At 41.5% G+C, this 19,928-nt stretch overlaps 1 protein-coding gene across 1 annotated transcript in view; it reads left to right on the forward strand.

The window, feature by feature from the left end:
- The window catches only part of UXS1 (UDP-glucuronate decarboxylase 1), a 63,204-nt gene extending 50,046 nt beyond the window's left edge, over positions 1 to 13,158 (forward strand). The window contains exons 10-15 of the mRNA XM_040584653.1: positions 2,308 to 2,427; positions 4,910 to 4,953; positions 6,140 to 6,200; positions 7,667 to 7,724; positions 10,179 to 10,282; positions 12,338 to 13,158. Coding sequence (XP_040440587.1) covers positions 2,308 to 2,427; positions 4,910 to 4,953; positions 6,140 to 6,200; positions 7,667 to 7,724; positions 10,179 to 10,282; positions 12,338 to 12,469 — 519 coding nt within the window. The 3' untranslated portion in view covers positions 12,470 to 13,158. The remainder of the gene's footprint in view (positions 1 to 2,307; positions 2,428 to 4,909; positions 4,954 to 6,139; positions 6,201 to 7,666; positions 7,725 to 10,178; positions 10,283 to 12,337) is intronic.
- Positions 13,159 to 19,928: the final 6,770 nt, after the last annotated feature.

Consider the following 19,928-nt stretch of genomic DNA (forward strand, 5'->3'; position numbering starts at 1 on the left):
GTAACAGGACATAGGTAAGAGTGTACCAAAAGTATTCATAGGCAGTTAATACAAAAAGGAATAGTTACTCAGCATGCAGAAAGGATCACTTCAAAGATGTTAATGAAATGGCAAGGGAAACTTAGGACAATTTCTAAGTTCCTGGCTCCAAAATCTGTTTGTGGAAGAATTTGTTTTGAGAAGATAGATCCCAATTTTACAGTCACAAAAGTAGTTCAGCCACATAGAAAATAGATTTTTCAAAGCAGTAGGCTACAAAGAAAAGCTTTGCTAGATGACACTATAAATAAAAAATTACTCATTTTAAAAGACAGCATTATGGTGCAGGGAGGAGAACAAATAGAAGGGAGAAGACATACAGGATTCACTGTGGCTATGGATAAGTGCCTACAGAGAACGTGTTGTTTGTCTAGCCAATACTGGAAAACAAGGGTGCTGCTGTAGCTTGTAACAGTACAAGAGAAGCTTTTTGGTCAGCATTGTTTAATGAGTTGTTTTCCTTTTGAGTGCTAGCTTCCAAGTGCCTCATTTTCTGTACCTGTTATTAATGGCAATATCTGGAAAGCCCACATGAAATACAGTCCCTCCCTGAAGAGTCAGTGTCCTTTTTAAGATAGAGTGCTGGGCAAAACAAAAGAAGGAGCAGTTGTGTCAGAGTATATATTTGCAGATACAGTGAAGGGATTTGGAATGGCTCTGTAATACGCTGCTGGCAGTATATGTTTGCCATGTTGCACTGCCATGCTTTTTTAGCTAACAGAAAATAAAGAATATGTTCCCAGCTGATGTCTTCTGCATGAGAAGGGACTTATGTGCTTTCCAGGGTCTCTCAGCAGGACTAAGTGAATGTTGTGAGGCTATTTTTTTTGGCTCTGTTGGGGATGCAAGCAAGTTATGTGACAAAGACCCAAGACTGTAGCTCTTCCTGTGGCACAAGTTACCTCCCTGATTACTGTTAGCTTACAATTTAGTTGCAAATATAAACAACATTTGATCATGGTGACTGAAAGTTTACCCGCAGTTAAACAGAATGGATGTTGTTTGGCCTTCTCCATACTAGGAAGCATGGAGCTTTACCTATACAAACTAGATGTTTCCCATTTCTCAACACTAAGTAACAGCTGAAGTGTTAAATGTGCTTTTTGTCCCTCTCATCTGTGAAAAGCTAATGCTATTGCTTTCACAAAACTTCTCTGAGTATTCATTTGTTTATGAATCAATTGGAGACCCAAGAGAGAAGATCAGATTTTCCTGCAGGTTTCTCTTGTACGTGAAGCTACATTTATTTCCAAGAAAAACATGTTCCCAGGACTCTCCTGAGTGACGTGTGAGCTACAAGCTTCAGCTGCAGGTGTAACAACAATACACTTCTTCCACACACACTCTTGTCTTCCAAGAAAATGCCAAGCATCAGTCTAAGCCTTAGTAAAGGGCATTGAAAGTACAAGATGTTTACAGCATACCACACTGCTCTGAACTCATCAGGAGCCATGTGCATGCTTCAGCTCACGAAGACCAAACATCTGTCTTGTAGACTTCTGTCATGAATTGTGGCTTGTCCAAATGAGTGTCAACAAACAGAAGATACCTAGAGAGAGATTACTTCAGTCTCCAGTCTCCCAGTGTTAAAATGTGTTGTCCAAACAGTTTCTAATTTCACGTATTTGTTGCATTTCACTTCGAAGATTTGCAGAATATCCTGCAGAAAGGACTTTGGGCAATGATATAAATGTTTCTCAGGAAAAAACTAAGCCTGGATTGTAATGCATGCATTTACATAGCCTAGTAAGTAGCAGGGAGATAAGAAACATGGTAGCTGTGGTTACAAAGCAACTTACTTTATGGCATTTGTAAAGATACTTATCTGAAGTACTCAACTTTTCCAATCTTTGCAAATGCTGCCTTGGTGTATCTGGTATATATACTTTTTCTGGTGATTGTGAGACTTCACTTACGTGCAAAAAATGTAGATTCGTTCTGGGAAATAAGTTGTTGTTGGAAGGGCACTATTGAAAAATCTTAAAGTTCTTATTGGAAGAAAATGATGTGCTGAAATCATCAGCTGTTCCAGCACTGATTTAGAATTTGCATTACAAATACTGAGAACTAGTATAAATTACATTGCTGTATGCACTACGGTTTCCAGAAGCATTGAGGTGATGTTAGAAATATTTTATGATGAAAAAACAAGCTTGTTAAAGCTGTAAGAGGGATTTTAAGAAAGCTTTTGGGCGAGAGAGAGTTAACTTGGGAAGAATGACACTCTTATTTTAAGATAGTAACAATTCTTTTTTTCTTTGCCTACAGGAAGGAGTTGAAGTGAGGGTTGCCAGAATATTCAATACCTTTGGTCCTCGAATGCATATGAATGATGGTAGAGTTGTCAGTAATTTCATCCTACAGGCTCTCCAGGGAGAACCACTAACAGTAAGTAATGACCTCTTAGTGACATGAAGAACTGTTCATCTTTGTATCCTGTCCTCGTGTGCTATGAAAGAGGATGGATTGTAGAAAACACTGAGACTGAGGCCCTCCCCCTCCCCCCCAAAAAAACCAACCCACCGTAGTCTTTCAGTGTACCAAGCTCAAATTTATAGGATTATATATCCAAATATGTGCTCTGTTGGTGATATTAGTATTCCTTTCCCAGAGAGAAACAAGATTACCAGTTGCAGTCTGAGAAAGTATTTTAGTCATCCTGAACTTGAATCTCTCTCTGTCTGTCACAACTCTGCTATGGGGACATGACATGACAAGGCTCACAAAATCGTGTTTTGGTCCTTATTTCTGTTGAGGAGCTTTCTGTGAATCATTTTGGGAAGTTAGGCATTTAAATGTCTTTTAGCAAGTTTGGAGATCAGCCTAAATTTTCCACGTATAACAACGTTAGAAGCCTTCAGGCTGCATCACCTATTAGTAAACAAAGCCAGCCAGGACTGTTTCTTATTACCATTGACAAACTGGTGTGGCATGACCCTCATCCATATAGCTAAATTTCCCTGCCAAAACAAGCTGCCACATCCAAACTATTTGTGGTGAATGGTCCTTGGCTCTTGATAATGCTTAAGCAATGTCACAACACTGTCTGGGAGAGCAAGAGCTGCCACAGGCCAATACTCTACAAAGATGCTGCTGGTAATTTAGCAATACAGGCAATGCCTGACCTATACCCTGATCCTGCTTACTTTACTGTTACAAAATAATGAGGTTATATGAAATAAACGAGGAGATGTGCTGAAATGGGAAGTAGTAGTTCGGAATCTGGGATCAGCTGTGAACCATGGAAACATTTTCAGTTTATGTGATATACAACAGACATTTCATGTAAGTACTTGTTAATGTTGCCTAGATTAGAAGAATGAAGTGCCAGGAAATCAGTTAATGGCTTCTGCTAAATAGCTAAAAATGTTGCTAAGTACCTCCACAGAGCAGCTATCTTGAGATTGAGACACGATTCCTTCTACTGGAGACTGTAAAATCCAGAGTTCAGCCAGGAATTCCTCTAGGAAGGAGCAGACAATCCAAAGAGAAAAAGGATGAAAGTTTTGTGGCAACTGCCACTACCATGATTCTCATAGAGCAAAATCTGAAACTGGACAGAGCACTGAAGATCATAGACCAGGGAGTAAGTCATGCCCAGGCAAGATGAAGCGTAGTGTCCTGTGATAGATCTCCCCTAACTTTAATCTTTTCCAAATAATATGCCAAAATATGGTTGCTATCTGCAAAACTTGGGTAGTAGACACTACCCTACTGACAGGATGAAATCTAGAACTGTTTATAAAAAAAAAAATAATTTAAAAAGCTCAAATTGTCTATATTCTGCAAAACAATGCATGTCACCTGACTTAAGTACGCTGATAATTTTTTGAAAGATTGGTCTTCTCTGGAGGTCAGCATTTGCTTACTTGCTTGCTGTTTATCAGTGATTGTTAACTTCAGTAGCTTGTTACTGTATTTTAATGTCATCAGTGATGCATCTTGGCTATTCTCTTGTTCCTAACATTGCTAAAATTTTGTTTTAGACTTGTGGTTACTTTAGAGTAACAAGCTGTAGTAATTTGAATGTTGTGTTCACTGCATCTCCTAAGGATTTGCTTTTTCCCCAGAGATTTACTCTTTTTTTCATACTGCACACAATTAAACTGTGGTGGGAAAAAACCTATTTATCTGATACCATTACGTACATTTTAAGTATACTTCAATGTCAGAACTGAAACAACTTGCTTGCTCCAAAGTGCCATCACATAACCTGAGAAAACTTTTTAGTTTTTCTTCTGTAAATTTTGGTACAAATCTGTACAAGTGACTCTGGGAGCCATCCTTTAGAAATTATTCTACTTCTCATTTCCTCAGACAGTAATATTTAGTGTGACATGAATTTTATTTTTTTGTTGTTGTTCTGATTGCTTTAAACACAGTGCTGTTTTTCTTGACAATTTTTTTAGACACCACTAACATTTGCTGGTCGCTTTGAAGCTGACCGTTGTTAATAAGCAAATAAAAAAGCACTTGTCATAACCACATCTTAGTAGCCTGATACTTACTTTAAATGCTTGGCGCTCTTTTCTGGCTGAGTGCATGCTGCAGCCTCTTTCAATGTTCCAAGAGAGGACAAAGGATCACTCTGTCCTACATCCCTGAGAATGTTTCCTACATCCAGAGTTCTGGTTAACAAAATGCCTAAGGAGGTGTTTACTGGAGACACGTCCAAGAGGAAGACGACCTTCAAAGAACTGATACTTTGCCAAAGGCTTTGCAAGCACATCTTTTTGCATTCCCGTAACATTGAGCTGATGTCTCAGGTGTTTCTCCTTGGGATGTTTTTCTGTAATGGGGAGGACAAGATAATTGGGCTAGAGAGGACTTTTATATTTATGTAACTTTTCTAATTTTTGTCTGGTTTTAGGTCTATGGACCTGGAACTCAGACGAGAGCTTTCCAGTATGTCAGGTAAGCCTTCTGTTACTTACTTTACTTGATGGTTCTTTGAGCTTGGCCAACCTTGTATGCATGTGCATTTTAGTCAAAGAAATGATGTTCATTTTTAGGCCAGCTGTACGTTCAGAAGGGAGACACAGAAGTTTTTAAAAGTACCAAGAAACAGAATGTTAATTGGTTTAGAGCTTTGAACTGAGATATTAATATGTTCTTCCCTTCAAGGGACAGCAAGCAACTTGTAGGTTAAGTTTTCAAGGCAAGCAGTTTGTCACTCCTTGCATTTTAATGCAATGCTGCCACCTTGTGCCTTTGGGGTGCTCGGTCGGTGCGTGGGCTCTACGTCTGTGTCCCCTTCTGGAGGAAGGAGCAGGCTAAGGGGATATTGCTGCAGCTAGTATTTGCAGTGTAAGCAACGCCAGTATGTACTTTCGCTACAAAAAAGTGAATCTGTTCCTCAGATTCTTTTGTTCTGTCATGCTAGTTAACTTTCTATGCCAGGCTTCTGGGTTGTTTTCATCATTCTCTGCTTGGAAATGTTCTTTACCACTGCTGAAAGTAGTAACAGCAGTGATAGGCATTACGGAAACCCCATCCGTTCAAAGTAGCCACTCCTTTCCTGATTCTAAGTCATAATGAAAGGGATCTGGATTTGTATGCCATGGGGCAAGCTGCTAAGTTTGTTGCTGATAATGCAGAATGGTTTTGTGTTCTTTTGCTGGGGGTTAGGTAACACCAAAATATCATTTTTAACAAACTTGGTTTAAGGATTTCTGAAAGCGAGATGACAATTCAAACAACAATTTGCAAAACAGGTGTTCATGTCATGCGCTCCTGTATTATAACTTACTTAGCTTGAAATGTGTTGGATTTCCAGCCTCTAAATATGCTTGGTATTGGAGAGAAGAGGAAGTATTAATTGTTTTTTAGTAACTTTATTTTTTTGTATTCATTCGTATGCTCAGGTGAACTTAGCCAGCGTATCCCAAAGATAATCACCCTTTCAAACAACATTCAAATAACATTCAGGGACTGTAGAACAAACATCCAAGAAAGCATACACCCATTGAAGTATACACTGCAAATCTGATTTCAGCATTCCTCAGCTACTGGGGCTTTGAGAAGGCAGCTCTCTTTTTAGACAAGAGTATTATTTATAGGGAAGTGGAAATTGCCTCGGTTTGTTCTTCCCTTTTTATAGTGATCTTGTGAATGGGTTGGTGGCGTTGATGAACAGCAATGTCAGCAGTCCTGTCAACTTGGTGAGTATGAGAGCTCCACTCTACTGTGTTCACTGTGCAGTGGCCAACATCACCTCTCTTTTCCTCCTTGTCACTGATGCTGATTTCTAGAAAAAAGAAAAGGAGCAAAAATTTATTTCCATTATGAATAATGTATTCTTCTATGTATTCTCTTTATAAGAAAAAAATGAAACCCCTAGATACTGAGATCTTACCGCTCCAAGAACAGGATAAATTTTCTAGAGTTTTTAATTTGTTTTAGCAAAAAGATGTATGTAATTAGAATATGAAAATAAACAGGAACAAAATATGGAGGGGGGGAGAGGTGTGGCATGCAAAATATGCCAAGGAAATGTTTAAAGACTGCTTTTAATGAAAAAAAGCACTGAAGGAATACTTAGCTCTAAATAATTAGAAATCACTTCATACTATCCTTTATAAGATGAAAATGGGGTAGTGTTTGATGGTATAATTATCTAATATTGATTAAGGCTGCTTATAACTTGTCTAATAAGATTCTTGTTCTGTCCCATGCGTTTGTCACCTTACTCTCAGCAGTGGATATAATAGAAAAAGGATGCATGTGCCAGGTCATTTCTGTGTATGCCAGCTTTTGCAAAATCAACCATTCAACTCTGCAGGACAGTTGCTCATCAGATTTTCCTTCATTACTGTGGCCATGAATTCATTTCTACATTTCAATCCAAATGCTGATATTTTTAAGCCCTGTCACATGTTTTATCTTCAGAAAACTCAGTGTTCAAATCTATACCAAAATCCTCAGCTTTAGGTTAAACAAGATATAGTAAAGAAGAGTTTTGCAACAAGGAAAGCTAGGGATGGAGGGAATTGAGTCTGATGAAGGTGAGCTAATGCTAACAGGAAGCTTTCAGCATTTTGTTCTAAAATGATGAGGAGGTTACATGCAGTTGGTTAAAAAAAAAAAAATGTTAAGAAAAGGAATATTGTATAGGAAAGTAAGTAGCCCTTAAGTATATTTGTATATAAACTGTAGTAAATATGGAAGCATTTGTTTTCAGCTAAATTTATTTAAAATAAACTAATTATAAATTGGTTTCCTAACTTTGGATGAACTGAGAATTTAGCATAATTTCATTATCTTGTCTGTTCTCAACTCGGCGAAGTCCTTGAATCCAGATTTCAAATTGATGACGTGGTTGTGTGGGCTGCTGAGTGACATGCCTTTACTGTGATTGGCATGGGTTTGCCCATTCTTTACAAAATGATTTTGTTTGGGGCACTTCCCTACATACATTGAATTGCCAAGGCAAATGTAATGGAAGGCAACTTTCCTAACGAGTATGGAGTTTGTCAAAGTTACCCTTTTTTCATCAAAGTAGGAATAAAGCACAGTGATTACCTTTTTCAGACTAACATGAGCTTGTTAAGAGTTGTCTCACATCAGAAAGCTAGCATGTCTTCAGGTGTTTAATTGTTATTGTAATGAATATTCCTTCTACTTCTAGGGAAACCCAGAAGAGCACACTATCCTAGAATTTGCTCAGTTAATCAAGAAACTTGTTGGTGAGTATTGATAACGAATTCTTAGTAAAGCTTATGAAGTACTTACTGTTGTTAGGTAATTATTACTTGATAAGTGTGTGTAATATATGGATCATTAATTAGTCTTTGGATTTCTTAATAACTTTATCACAAGCATTTAACTGTATCCTAATCATATAATTACATATTATTAAAATAATCCAAATCCTCTCAATTGTATGTAAAATATTGCATGAACGGTAGAATGAATACAGTGGTTTTGTGTATCTGTGCAATCTGTACGCATTATTTTGTATAATGTTTATGCAGTTTTTTAGCTTTGTTTTGACAAAAGGACAATACATAAATCTGAAACACCTGAATGAGAATGTTTTGCATAGCATCTTAGCTGAAACACGGATACTGCGGCAAGGTGGTTCTTCGCAGTTACGTAGGCTGTCTGCCTTCAACTACCATCAAAAATCTCATGCTGTCATGACAGTCTTTCTCAACTTCTCACCAATCTAGCAGTGACTCTTGCAAGGGCTGTCAGCACCTCCCTTGTGTGTGGCTGGGAAGAAAACACTGTGGCTTTCTCTTCATTCTTGCTCTGATACCTGTAGCAAATCGGAGCTCTCAAGAATAGAAGTGAATGGCTGTGTTTAGTCTTCTAATGTGGCTTCCTAAAGAGATAAAAATACTGATGCCATTAGCCAAGGGGTTTTAGTCCGTAGATTCCAGAAGCGCTTCTGAGGGATCTGAAAAAGACAAATTCAAACTTACAGTACAGCTGATGCATGCAGTGTTTCTGATAGAGGACTGTCCCCTCTGGAAAGCATCTTTGAATCCACAGATCAGGGAAGGAAATAAAAAATCACAGCACCAAACGCATCAAGCACATAGAATAATTGTTACCTTCCCTTGTCTGTTTGTTCACAAATAATTTGATCTGTTTCAGTCCTTCCAGAGAGGCGGTTTAGTTCTGCATCCATAAAATCCCACAGCAACATGGCATATAAACTATTTGATAGATTTGGTTAGAAAAATTGTCCTTATTCTGTGTACTGTCATGAGGAAAGGCAAGTATTATGTTTTCTATTTAAATCAGACTGGAGAGTATGGGCAAAGAAGAGATAAAGTCCCTTTACGATGCAAAAGGGTTAACATAGAATAACATAATAGAATGGTTGGAAGGGACCTCTAGAGGTCACTTGGTCCAACCTTTCTGCTCAAGCAGGGCCACCTACAGCCAGCAGTGGCCCAGGACCATGTCCAGACTGCTTTTGAGTATCTCCAAGGCTGAAGACTCCACAGCCTCCCTGTACGAGTGCTGAGCCACACTCACAGTAAAATACCATTCCCTGATGTTCAGGGGAAACCTCCTGTGTTTCAGTTTGTGACCATTGCCTCTGGTCCTGTCACTGAGCACTGCTGAAAAGACCCTGGCTCCCTCTTCTTTACTTCCTGCATCAGGTATTTGTACACATGGATAAAATCTCCCTGAGCCTTGTCTTCTCAGGGCTGAAGTCCCTGGTCTCTCAGCCTCTCCTCACAGAAGAGATGCTCCAGTCTCTTCATCATCTCTGTGGCCTTTTGTCAGACTCTCTCCAGTATGTCCGTGTCTCTTCTACTGGGGAGTCCAGACCTGGACCCAGACCTCCAGGTGTGGCTTCACCAGTGTTGAGTAGAGGGGCAGGATCACCTCCCTCAACCTGCTGGCAGCACTCCTACTAATGCAGCCCAGGGTACCGTTTGTGGCTTTTGTGGCAAGAGCACATTGCTGGCTCATATTCAACTTGGTGTCCACCAGGGACCCCCAGGTCCTTTCCTACCAGGCTGCTTTCCAGCTGGTTGGCCCCCAGCCTGTACTGGTGCCTGGGGTTGTTCCTCCCCAGGTGCCAGACTTGGCAGTTCTTATTGAACTTCTTGAGGTTCCTGTCAGCCCTTTTCTCTAGCCTTCTTTCTTAAGGTCCCTCTGGATGGCAGCACAGCCCTCTGGTGTATCAGCAACTCGGTATTGACCCCTGAGGTACACCACTAGTTACGGGCCTCCAACTAGACTTTTTGCCACTGATCACTACCCTCTGGGCCCGTGGACCCGGTTTCAATCCACCTCACTGCTCATCCAGCCCTCAGCAAGGATGTCATTGGAGACAGTGTCAAAAGCCTCACTGAAGTAAAGGCAGATGATCCACTGCTCTGCCCTTGGCTACTGAAGCAGTCATTTCATCGTAGAAGGTTATTAGACTGGTTAAGCATAACTCCCTTATCGTGCATCCATGCTGAAATCTTGTGAAATGCTTTGTGAATGTGTGTTGCTGTGGGACAGCTGGTTCACCTAGCTGTTGCATGCGGTGCAGCTGTATCTGTGAAGGCATTTCAGTGGTAGGATTATGAAGCAGAAAGCTGCAGAGACCTGATGCTCCAATAGGTAAGAAAGATCTAAATGTAAAACAGTGAATTGAGGATGATAATGCACTCTCTGTTCTTGAATAGGCAGTGGGAGTGAAATCCAGTTTCTCTCCGAAGCCCAGGATGACCCTCAGAAACGAAAACCTGACATCAGAAAAGCCAAATTATTGCTTGGCTGGGAACCTGTGGTATGTACAGCCGTATTACTGCTGTTCCTGTGTGCAGAAACATGGGGAGGCAAAGGAGGATCAGGGAGGACTACATGGTAACGACACATTTCAGTTATCAGAATATCTGCTTAACACAGTCTCCAGGACAGTTGTTTAAAAGGCACTCTCTCATATGTTGGCCTAGCTCACCATCCAGAAACGGCTGGGTAAGATTGTATGGCCTGTGCCATGCGGAAGAGCAGATGAGCATTTGTAATAGACTTAAGTACAAAACCCCATTGTTAGGATAGACATTCTAACTTTTTCACATGTGTATTATGAAATGTCTGCCTTTCTGTAAGCCAGATGAATCCTTTGAAGTACGTGGTACGTAGTTACGGGAGCTAATGAGTTTGCTGTTGCAGCAATCCTCATTCCTGTTTGCTGTGGAGGGAAAAAGTGGCTTTTATTTAATTCAAGAAGTTTTAGAAATTTGGACTAAAATTTTTAAGATTATCTGTAACATCATTGTAACCAAAATACTTGTTTGGATGAATAGGGACAAATATGAGCACTAGAAAAATGTTCTGGGTTATAGAGTTTGTTTAAAGGGAAATATGTGAAAGCCAGGCAAAACAGAAGCTAGCTAGAGAGGCATGATACATTTTTGTTTTCTTTTAATTTTGGTAGACTAAATTAAACCAGAATAAGAAGCCCTTATTGTGGACTATAGGTATACGTAGAGATGTTCAGGGCTTGTTCTGTGCGTTGATAAGCTTGAAACGTGCTCAGGCTTAGTCTAACATCTCACCACCCACAGTGACGTCTGTTGACCTCTAGATTAGTTACCAGCCATCTGAGGTGATGCCAAGATTGTGGTTGTTCCGCACAGCTAATATTAAAGAAAGGAAAAATGCCCATGCTTGCTGTTTTTTTCCTGCCTCACCTTTTTCGGTGAAGTTAACGGTGTGTGACCAGGCATAGCTGATGATAAGAGCTGGTTTGTTTGGGGAGGGTAAGGTCTACTTAATCACTAGAAAGGGTGTGACTTTTTTAGCCAGCTCCCCATTCTACAAACCACTGGGCTAGCTAGGCTTTTTTAGATGTGCAGCGAAAAATCTTTCCAGGAAACATGCAAACCTGTCTAGTAAATGGAAGCTTATTGGTGTCAAAAGGTAGCTCCAGACCTTTCTGAAAGGTTTCACAGAGGCACCAGGTATTAATAGACTGTGCCTGCAAGCACAAGGCCAATAGCAAGTGTTACAATCACAAAAGGTTTGTAGCAGTTAACTTTTGTGTACTTCTGACCTTTTGAGTTTGGCACAGTCCTTAACAAAGCTTACTCTGAAGTAGAAGTACATTGTTGGTACATCAAGGCAAGTTGGTTTTATGCTCCTATTTTATCCTCCTGTATTGATGATGGTATCAGCAAGCATGTCAGACCATACGGCTCCTGAGGAAAGTGGGTAATATTTCTGTTGTTCCTGTCTACAAATCATAGCGTTTAAATACAGGCATAGAATATGACAGGCATAAATATGAAGAATTACAATTATTCGTGTCTAATTTAAGAATGTCAAATGAGATACTGGGTGATAATTTGTATCCTTTTTTCCACATATCAGTGGAGCACTGAAGAAATAAAACCTAAAAAGACAAACCCAAAACAAACAAAAACCTCACCAACCCATCACCTTTGTGTGGTATATACCATTCTGTGAGATGAGGATCTTTAATCAGTAAAAACAGAAGGGTCGTAGATTTCTGTGTGCCTGTCTCTTTCAATGAATTATGAACTGAAAGCAGAATTACCTGTCTGTTTTGACACTAAACAGACCAATCGTAACCGTCTGATGAGTTTTAAATTTGTAGGGTCTTTTGACTTAACTATGTCAGAAAATATATCTGATGTTTAAGAGCTAACATTGCATTAGCAGTGCGGAGATGTAACCAGTATGTGGTGCTGTTAATACTTACATTGGCTAAGAATGAGCCTTCCTAGCAGTCTTTCGATAGCTGTGTTAAAGATACTGTTGTGAAAAGAGCTGGTGTGAACTTGGAGTGATACGATTCTTTCCTCACTTTTGGGAACAGGTCCCATTGGAAGAAGGTTTGAATAAAGCAATTCATTACTTCCGTAAGGAACTTGAGTATCAGGCGAATAATCAGTATATTCCCAAACCAAAACCTGCAAGGATGAAAAAAGGAAGAACAAGACATAACTGAAGACTTGGAAATTCCCTCCTTGACATTTGACAGATGTAATTTTTTTTTCTTCTTGGTTTTTTTTTTTGAGAGAGAGACTTTTAAACAGGTATCATGAAGAACAAACTGGAATTTCATTCTGAAGCTTGCTTTAAAGAAGTGGATGTGCCTAAAAATAACAAATATTCTCCCTCCCCTGCAAATCTTGCCTTGCACTTTTTAAATCTGTCTTTTTATGTAAAATAGAGTAGAAGCATCTTTTAGTATCGAGTTTTATATCTTGCTGTGAGATCATTTTGTTGAGACTGTCCTTGACAGTTTTATTTACTGGTTTCTTTGTGAAGCTGAAGATAAACACAAACGGGATGGAAAATGCCAATTTATTTATAAAATGGGTACTATAAAATATGAGATGTTCTACTATGCATAAGAAAAAAAGCTAGTGGTATTGTCAGGTGAGAGACACTGATATCTAAGTATAGAGCAGTTTAAAAGAATTCTGTATGAGAGCTTTATGTATTCTTTAAAGGAGAGATTTTTTCAAAGGTTTAGTTTTAGTTGTACACTTGAATTTGAGATATTTTCATTGATTACCATGGATAAGGATATTTTGAATCACTACTGTGTTGTGCGTACTCTGGGAATAAAGTTAATGTATTATTGGTTACAGTGGTTGAATATGCTATTTTAATAAAATATTGAAACTTCTATTTACTAGTTTCAGGGTTTCACTGTGGGCATTTCTCTGGCATTACGCATCTGTGCATTTATTGTATATTTATTAGAAAGTAACTGTCTCTACATAATCGGCTCAAAGTTAATAACTTCTGTCTTTTGTTGCTTGTCTCTTTATAGATATACACAAAGGGCTGCAGGATGTCTGATGAAATAGATGGGACAAAAACATGATTTGTTCCAATTCAGGTAGTTGATAGTGATGCAGGGGTATAAGATTTTCTTTAAAACATAGAGTCTTTAACTTCAGCCTCCCTAACCAAGGAACTGTTTCTGTTTTAAGCAGTTACTGAATTGCCAGTAAATGCTTTCAACTTTGATGACGATGCCTGTCATCTTCACTGGGGAAAAAATAATAAAAAAACCCCAACAATTCCCTTTATTTTTAATAATTCCCCTTTACTTGTAATACCTGAGACTGGATACCTAGGAGAGGACATTGGCAAAGAGTTTTTAAAAGGTATTTTGGCCTAGTGCCACTCAAAATTGAAAATCCTAAATTTCATCAAGCAAAATGACTTGACTTTATCTCATTAAAGCTTGATTTTTTATTAGCTTTTGAGTATCTTTAGTTTGGTGGTCGAAGTGGGCATTACCTGTAGCGATGACTGCATGCCCAGACCCAGAGAAGGCTCTGGGAGCAGTGGGGTATTTAGCCCCCCTTGTCTGAGGATACCACCCACCTGAGCCTCCCAGTGCTTGCAAGGCTTGGAGTACCATCCAGTCTGCCTGGTCAAGTTCCCTTGGACTCCAGCAATGATGGATGGGGCTGCTGTGTTCATTTGTGTGCCCTGTCTGGGCTGGGTCTGCAGTGATCCTTTTAAGACAAAATGTTTTCTTCCCTGCTCACATGCACAGGTTTTCTTTCAGTGGAAATCTGCCATGAAACTAAGATCGGGAGCCAGGGAGCGTTCGGCTGTCTGGACTCGGAGGTAGAATTGAGGTATTGCACATTGCCTCCATACTTTCACAGCTGAGCAGCTTGAGGTCTGCTTTTTGTTTGAAGCTTTGCTCTAAGTAGTTGATCTAGGGGGGTTATTCTGTATTAAATTTCCTGAAAAGTACACCATGGTGTGCATGCATGCTCCAAATGTGCCTGTAACTTGTCATTACCGATAAACTCACAAAGCACAGCCTCTCCCTATACTCAAACCCACAGCTGGATGTATGTGAAAATAGTGCCCGCTTCTTCAATAGTTCTGTGGCAAGAACTGTTAATCAGTTCCCACCATGGTAGTTTTAACCCTTAAGCTCTAGATTATATTTGAGGGAAGTTGTTCTTTCTCTGTATATGTTACTCCTCGTGTAAATTGTGCCATTGGGTGCTAAAGCGTCTATGAAGAGCTGATACACAAAGGTGCAACCTTAGTCCAGTATTTAGAGCAGCCATTGGGAATAAATGGGGTGGGGATGTGATACCAGTTGTTATTTCCAGGGCTGTTTTTCATTTAGTGAGATGGCTTCAATGCAAAATACATAAACTGTACTGGAACAAGTGTGCTTCTGGAGACTAGCACAAAATGTGCATTTTAAAAAAATAAATAAATCCTTTAGAGTCTGAAGGTTTGGATACTACAGATAGGAATTTAAAAGCTTTTTAGGTTACTTCACAGCCTGACTTCCTCCATAAAAGGAGCAAATTGGAGAGAGGGCAAATGGCTGGTACCAATACAACCCATCTGTGAGTACGTGGCACGCCTCCCACTGGGCCCGAGCGACAGACTGTATTGATTTGCTACTTTCCTTGTACTGTTTCTAGCTTTTGTTTCAGAGGTTCCTGGTTGAGTTCCCATATTCTTTCTAAATAGTCTCTTCCAGAGACAGCAGCTGAGACAGCTGTTGCCCTTTGTGTTTGAAGCCAGTGACGGGCCTTCTAGCTGATTCAAAAAGCATAAATTGTGGGTGTTAAAACAGAGTCTGCTGGTGCTTAAGACTGAAAGTCTGATGTAATTTCAAGTTTCGTCTGATCTGAACTGAGTCTTCGAGAAGGCAGATGAGGGTTTGCATGGTGGTGCTTTCTGCTCCCATCTGGGGTTACACATCTTTGTAGAAAAAGAGGCATCAAGTTTGTAAGGAACCACAGGTAAGAAGCAGCCTCTCCAGAAGAGCCGCTTTTGATGGCGGGCAGTGGAATGCAGCATTGAAAGCTTGGAAACATAGGGCTTGGAGGTAGCCAAGATGTGTTCTTATTTCCATGCTTGAACACAATGTATTGTAATATTTTTTTTCCCAGCTAATTTGAGAATTGGGATTTTCTGCTGTCACCTGGTCAGGCAAGCAAAATATAACCTGACCAGACTTCAGGTGCATGTTTAGCCACAGTGTTCTGCACGAACGGGCAGCTGAGCTCCTGTTAGATGCTAGTCCTCCTCTCTCAGCAGGGATTATGCAGTGTGGCAGAGGTCTGTGGTGAACTGGCCAGCTTGGTGCCTGCGAGTGACATCAGCCTTCTAGAAGGAGAGGTGTGCAAGGCATCCGCTGCTGTGGATTCCTTGAACCTCAGAAGACAGACCACTCTTGCTGCTGGAAGTTATCACGGCATAAGACCCACAGTGGGATTTATATTTTTTTTAAAAAAAATGATGTAATTTGGCTTTATTTCTATATGCAGACTGCTCAGAAGCATTGTAAACTGCATTGCAGGTCTACAGACAAGCTACAGTGGGGCCTGCAGACCTAATTTTAAGTAGTTCCATGACCGTATAGTCTAGAGAAGCCTCATGTCTATCTTTAGGTTAGATTATTTGCTATGTGGCAAAATCGTGATCTGACAGTCTTCCTGTGTCTAGGGTGTTTGCAGCTTCTCCTAACCTATATACTGGTGGATTTAGTAGCCAGTGAACTCACCACGCCCTGGGCATTTATGAACGTCTCTTGGTGATCTGTTTTTTCAATTAATTTTACAAATGTAATAGATGTGAAAAAAGCATTCACTTTTGTCAGATAGGGCTGGAATTGAGTTTCAAAGTTGAGAGAAAGTGGCAAGGAAGGAGGGGGAACAGGCAAACGCAACTGCATGAATTCTTTGGCCTTAGAGAACAGGCTACAGCGAGTAAAACAGGTCTTTGATTAGTGTGATGGATTGGGCTCGTCCCCAGCCTTAACAGTATTCAGTTTAACACTACTTGAGGCCAAGAAGTCCTTGAGGTTTGTTAGAAGCTGATCAGACAACCTGTCCCCAGGAAGAAGATGCTTTGTTAATAACAAGGGAAGTGTGTACTCAACATTCCTAGTCCTAACATCCGTACATCCCCTCCCTGAAATCAGTGGGAATGTAGCCACCACAAATCCGTAGTTGCCCTGTTGCGAACATTTCTCTGTGCTTGGATCACAAGTGGCAGGAGAAGGGAATGCCTTACTTGGGGCTCTGACTCCTTAGGAGTACCAGGAGCAGCAGCAACAGCTCTGGAGAAAAGCAGGGCTCCTTTTGTATGGCAGGAGGTTCCTGAATAGGATTCCATATCAACAGGAAGGTTCTGCTGCAATAACAGTTTGTATTTCTTGGTGGGGTAGTGGGGAGAGACTCTGGTTCTCTTATTTCTTTTCCCAGTCACTTTCCTTCTGTCACTTGCCTATTCCATAATAGCAAACAAAAAACAACATTTTGTCCACCTGGTTTTGTTGCCATTTACAGCCCAGAACAAGCCACAGTTGGTTCATTCATATCCCTAGTTTCTGATACACTCTTCAGCAAGGAGAGGGATCCTCTGAATGCCTTGATCCATGCAATGGCCGAAGCAGCTGGATTGTCCAAAACATGAAGCCACAAGGAACTGTGAGGTTGTCGTCAGCTGGCAACTGAGCACCACACAGCCACTCGCTCAGTCTTCCCACGGTGGGATGGGGAGGGAATCGGAAGGGTAAAAGAGAAAAGCTCATGTGTTGAGATAAAGATAGTTTAATAGGTAAAGCAAAAGCCATGCACACGTGCAAAGCAAAATGAGGAATTCACTCACCAGTTCCCATGGGCAGGCAGGGGTTCAGCCATCCCCGGGAAAGCCGGGCTCAATCGCACATAACTGTGACTTGGGAAGACAAATGCCATTAACTCCCAGCGTCCCCACTGAGCGTGATGCCATATGGTACGGGATACCCCTTGGGTCAGTTGGGGCCAGCTGTCCCAGCTGTGTCCCCTCCCACCTCCAGCCCCCAGCCTGCTCGCTGGTGGGATGGGGTGAGGAGCAGAAGTGGCCTTGATGCTGTGTAAATGCTGCTCAGCAATAATAAAAGCATCTCTGCATTGTCAACACTGTTTTCAGCAGAAATCCGGAACACAGCCCCATAACAGCTACTATGAAGAAAATTAACTTTATCCCAGCCAAAACCAGCACAGCTACCAAAGCCAAGCACAGCAACCTGGGCTCTGTGCACCCCGCTGCCGAGAAAGCTGTTCTGAGCAAGGAAACCTACATCTTCCACCTGGGATAGAGGTACCCAGTCCCCAATGTCTTTGCGTTGCAAATAGGAACTTAAAAAAAAAAAAAGGAAAGAAAATATATATTTAAGGTTGCTGATGAAGACACTGCATTTGGAGAGGAGGATCTGTATCTAGGCTTCAGGGAGTAAATGAGAGCGACTGTGGGGGCATGGCAGTAGTACTTCCGTGCTTTGATAGAGGGGTGACCTGGCAGGTGTTACCAGCAAAGGAGGCAGGGCTGCATTATTCCGACAAACTGGCTGGCCTGGCTGACACCTGCAAACTGCGGGATGTGGCAGCATCAGGTCTTGAAACGTGAAGCACTGGTCCGTGGCCAAGCTATTGCTGTTCTGTGGGGAGCCACAATGAACAATGGCCACTCTTCTGTCCTGGGAGGTTATGTGATGCCAGTGGCTGGGGATGATGATGAAGTGCTCTGTGCTGTCTGCACAGCAGAATGGAAAAGCTGGGAGGGGGCACACAGCTTTCGTCTGTGTTTTGGGACAGAAGTAGTCAAAGGATATTAACTTTGTTAATGTAGCTAATTTTGAAGCACTCCATGCAAATCTGATGCACTTTCTTTTTTTTTTTTTTTTAATAGTCTTTCTCCTTTTGCCCAAACCTGTGACAGCTTGTACTCGCTTTGTAGCTTATTGCATGTGCTTTAGCATCATTGCAACTGCTGCACTCCAAGGCAATTGCATCTCTCTGCAAGGAGGGTGCTCTCCTCAGAGCTATTGCCTTGTGGTGGGTTGGCCTCAGTCAGCATCTCACAGCCAGTTGCTCCCCCTGCCCCAACGAGACAAGGGAGAGAATAAGAAAAGCAGAAGTGAGCTATCTTGAGGGCTGAGATAAGAGTTTAACAAGTGAAGGAAAGAAGGGAAAGAAACCAAGTGATGTAAAGGCCACTCACCGTCTCCCCTAAGCAGGACTGATGCCCAGCCAGTCTCTGAGCAGTGGCTACTCTGGATGGCAAAACCCCCACCCTCTTGTTCCTCTTCCCAGCTTTTAGCATTGGGCAAGTCATTATATGGTATAGAATTGGTCAGTTTTGATCAACTGTCCTACCTGTGTCCCCTCCCAGCCTGTCACCCACCGCTAGCCTACCTGCTGGGGCACAGCATGGGAAACAGGCAGCCTTGATGCTGTGCAGCCACTGCTCAACAGCTGCGGAAACATTGGTATGCTATCAGCAGTGGTTCAATCACAAATCTAAAACTTGGCATTATACGTATTGTTATGAAGAACTCTGTCCCAGACCCCACTATGTGGTGGGAGACTTCAGCATGCAACACAGCGTAATGGAAAAGATGATTATTCCCCGCCCCCCTCGGCCCCCCTGCTTAGAGAATCCAGAAGAGAAAGATCATAAACTTGGTTGTGAGCCTGCAAGGCACAGAAAGCTGCTGGGCTGAGTCAGTCTGCAGGCATGGACACAGCTTACAAAGGCCTGGGGAGGGATGTTATTTATTTACAAGACTTTTTTTATTCCTCCTTATTCAGCAGGTCTGAATTCCCACTTGTAAATTCTGGGAAATGATGGAAATTATCAGCATGGTTCAAATGTTGCCAAATTTGATGCATTTTTTTGATAGGGGATGAAATGGAAGTATTCTTCTAGGAATAGGTGTTTTCTAACTGTGCAAAAGAGTATGTGCTTGACTCAATATGATTATTCCGTATTTGGAACAAAGGGTCTTCTACCGAGGAAACACACCAGTTCAAACTGATTAAACTGGCAAGGATTCTGCTGAGAGCAAGTCGTCCAAAACCCAGGGGAAAGCCGAGGTTTTGGAGCATGTTAGGCTAGGCATGTATCTGTGCGAGGAGAAGTGACTAACGTGTTTGTTCAACTTGGCTCCCTCGGCAAAGAGCTGTCTCCCTGGAAGTGTTCCTGCAGGGAACTGGATAGTGCTGGGCTGACTATCCTATACACCAGTCCATCACGTAGCGGGGGCTTTAAAGGAAAGATTAGGAAATAACGCTGAGTTAAGAAAGAAGTGAAGTGTAAAGAATGGTGTTACCGTGATCCATGCTTTGGAAATTTCTTGTAAGCTTTGGATGACGGACAGCTAAAGTATCCACGCTGTCTTCTTGACTGCTACAGTTTGCACTACACGTTTCACCTCTGTCCTGATTCTTAGCTCCAGAAGCCATGGAGCAGCCGGCCTTCCTCACCTGCCCCTTCCCAGTCCTCTACGCTTGTCAAGCCCCAGCAGTGCTCTCCCCCATCCAGCTCCTGAAGCCCCTGACAGCTGAGATCCCCCTTCCAGGCTTAGGTCTGCATGAGGAGTTTCTCTGCAGTAACAACAGAGAAGCAGCAACGTG

Source organism: Falco naumanni, chromosome 2, assembly GCF_017639655.2.
Source record: "Falco naumanni isolate bFalNau1 chromosome 2, bFalNau1.pat, whole genome shotgun sequence".
NCBI classification, from domain to species: Eukaryota; Metazoa; Chordata; class Aves; order Falconiformes; family Falconidae; genus Falco; species Falco naumanni.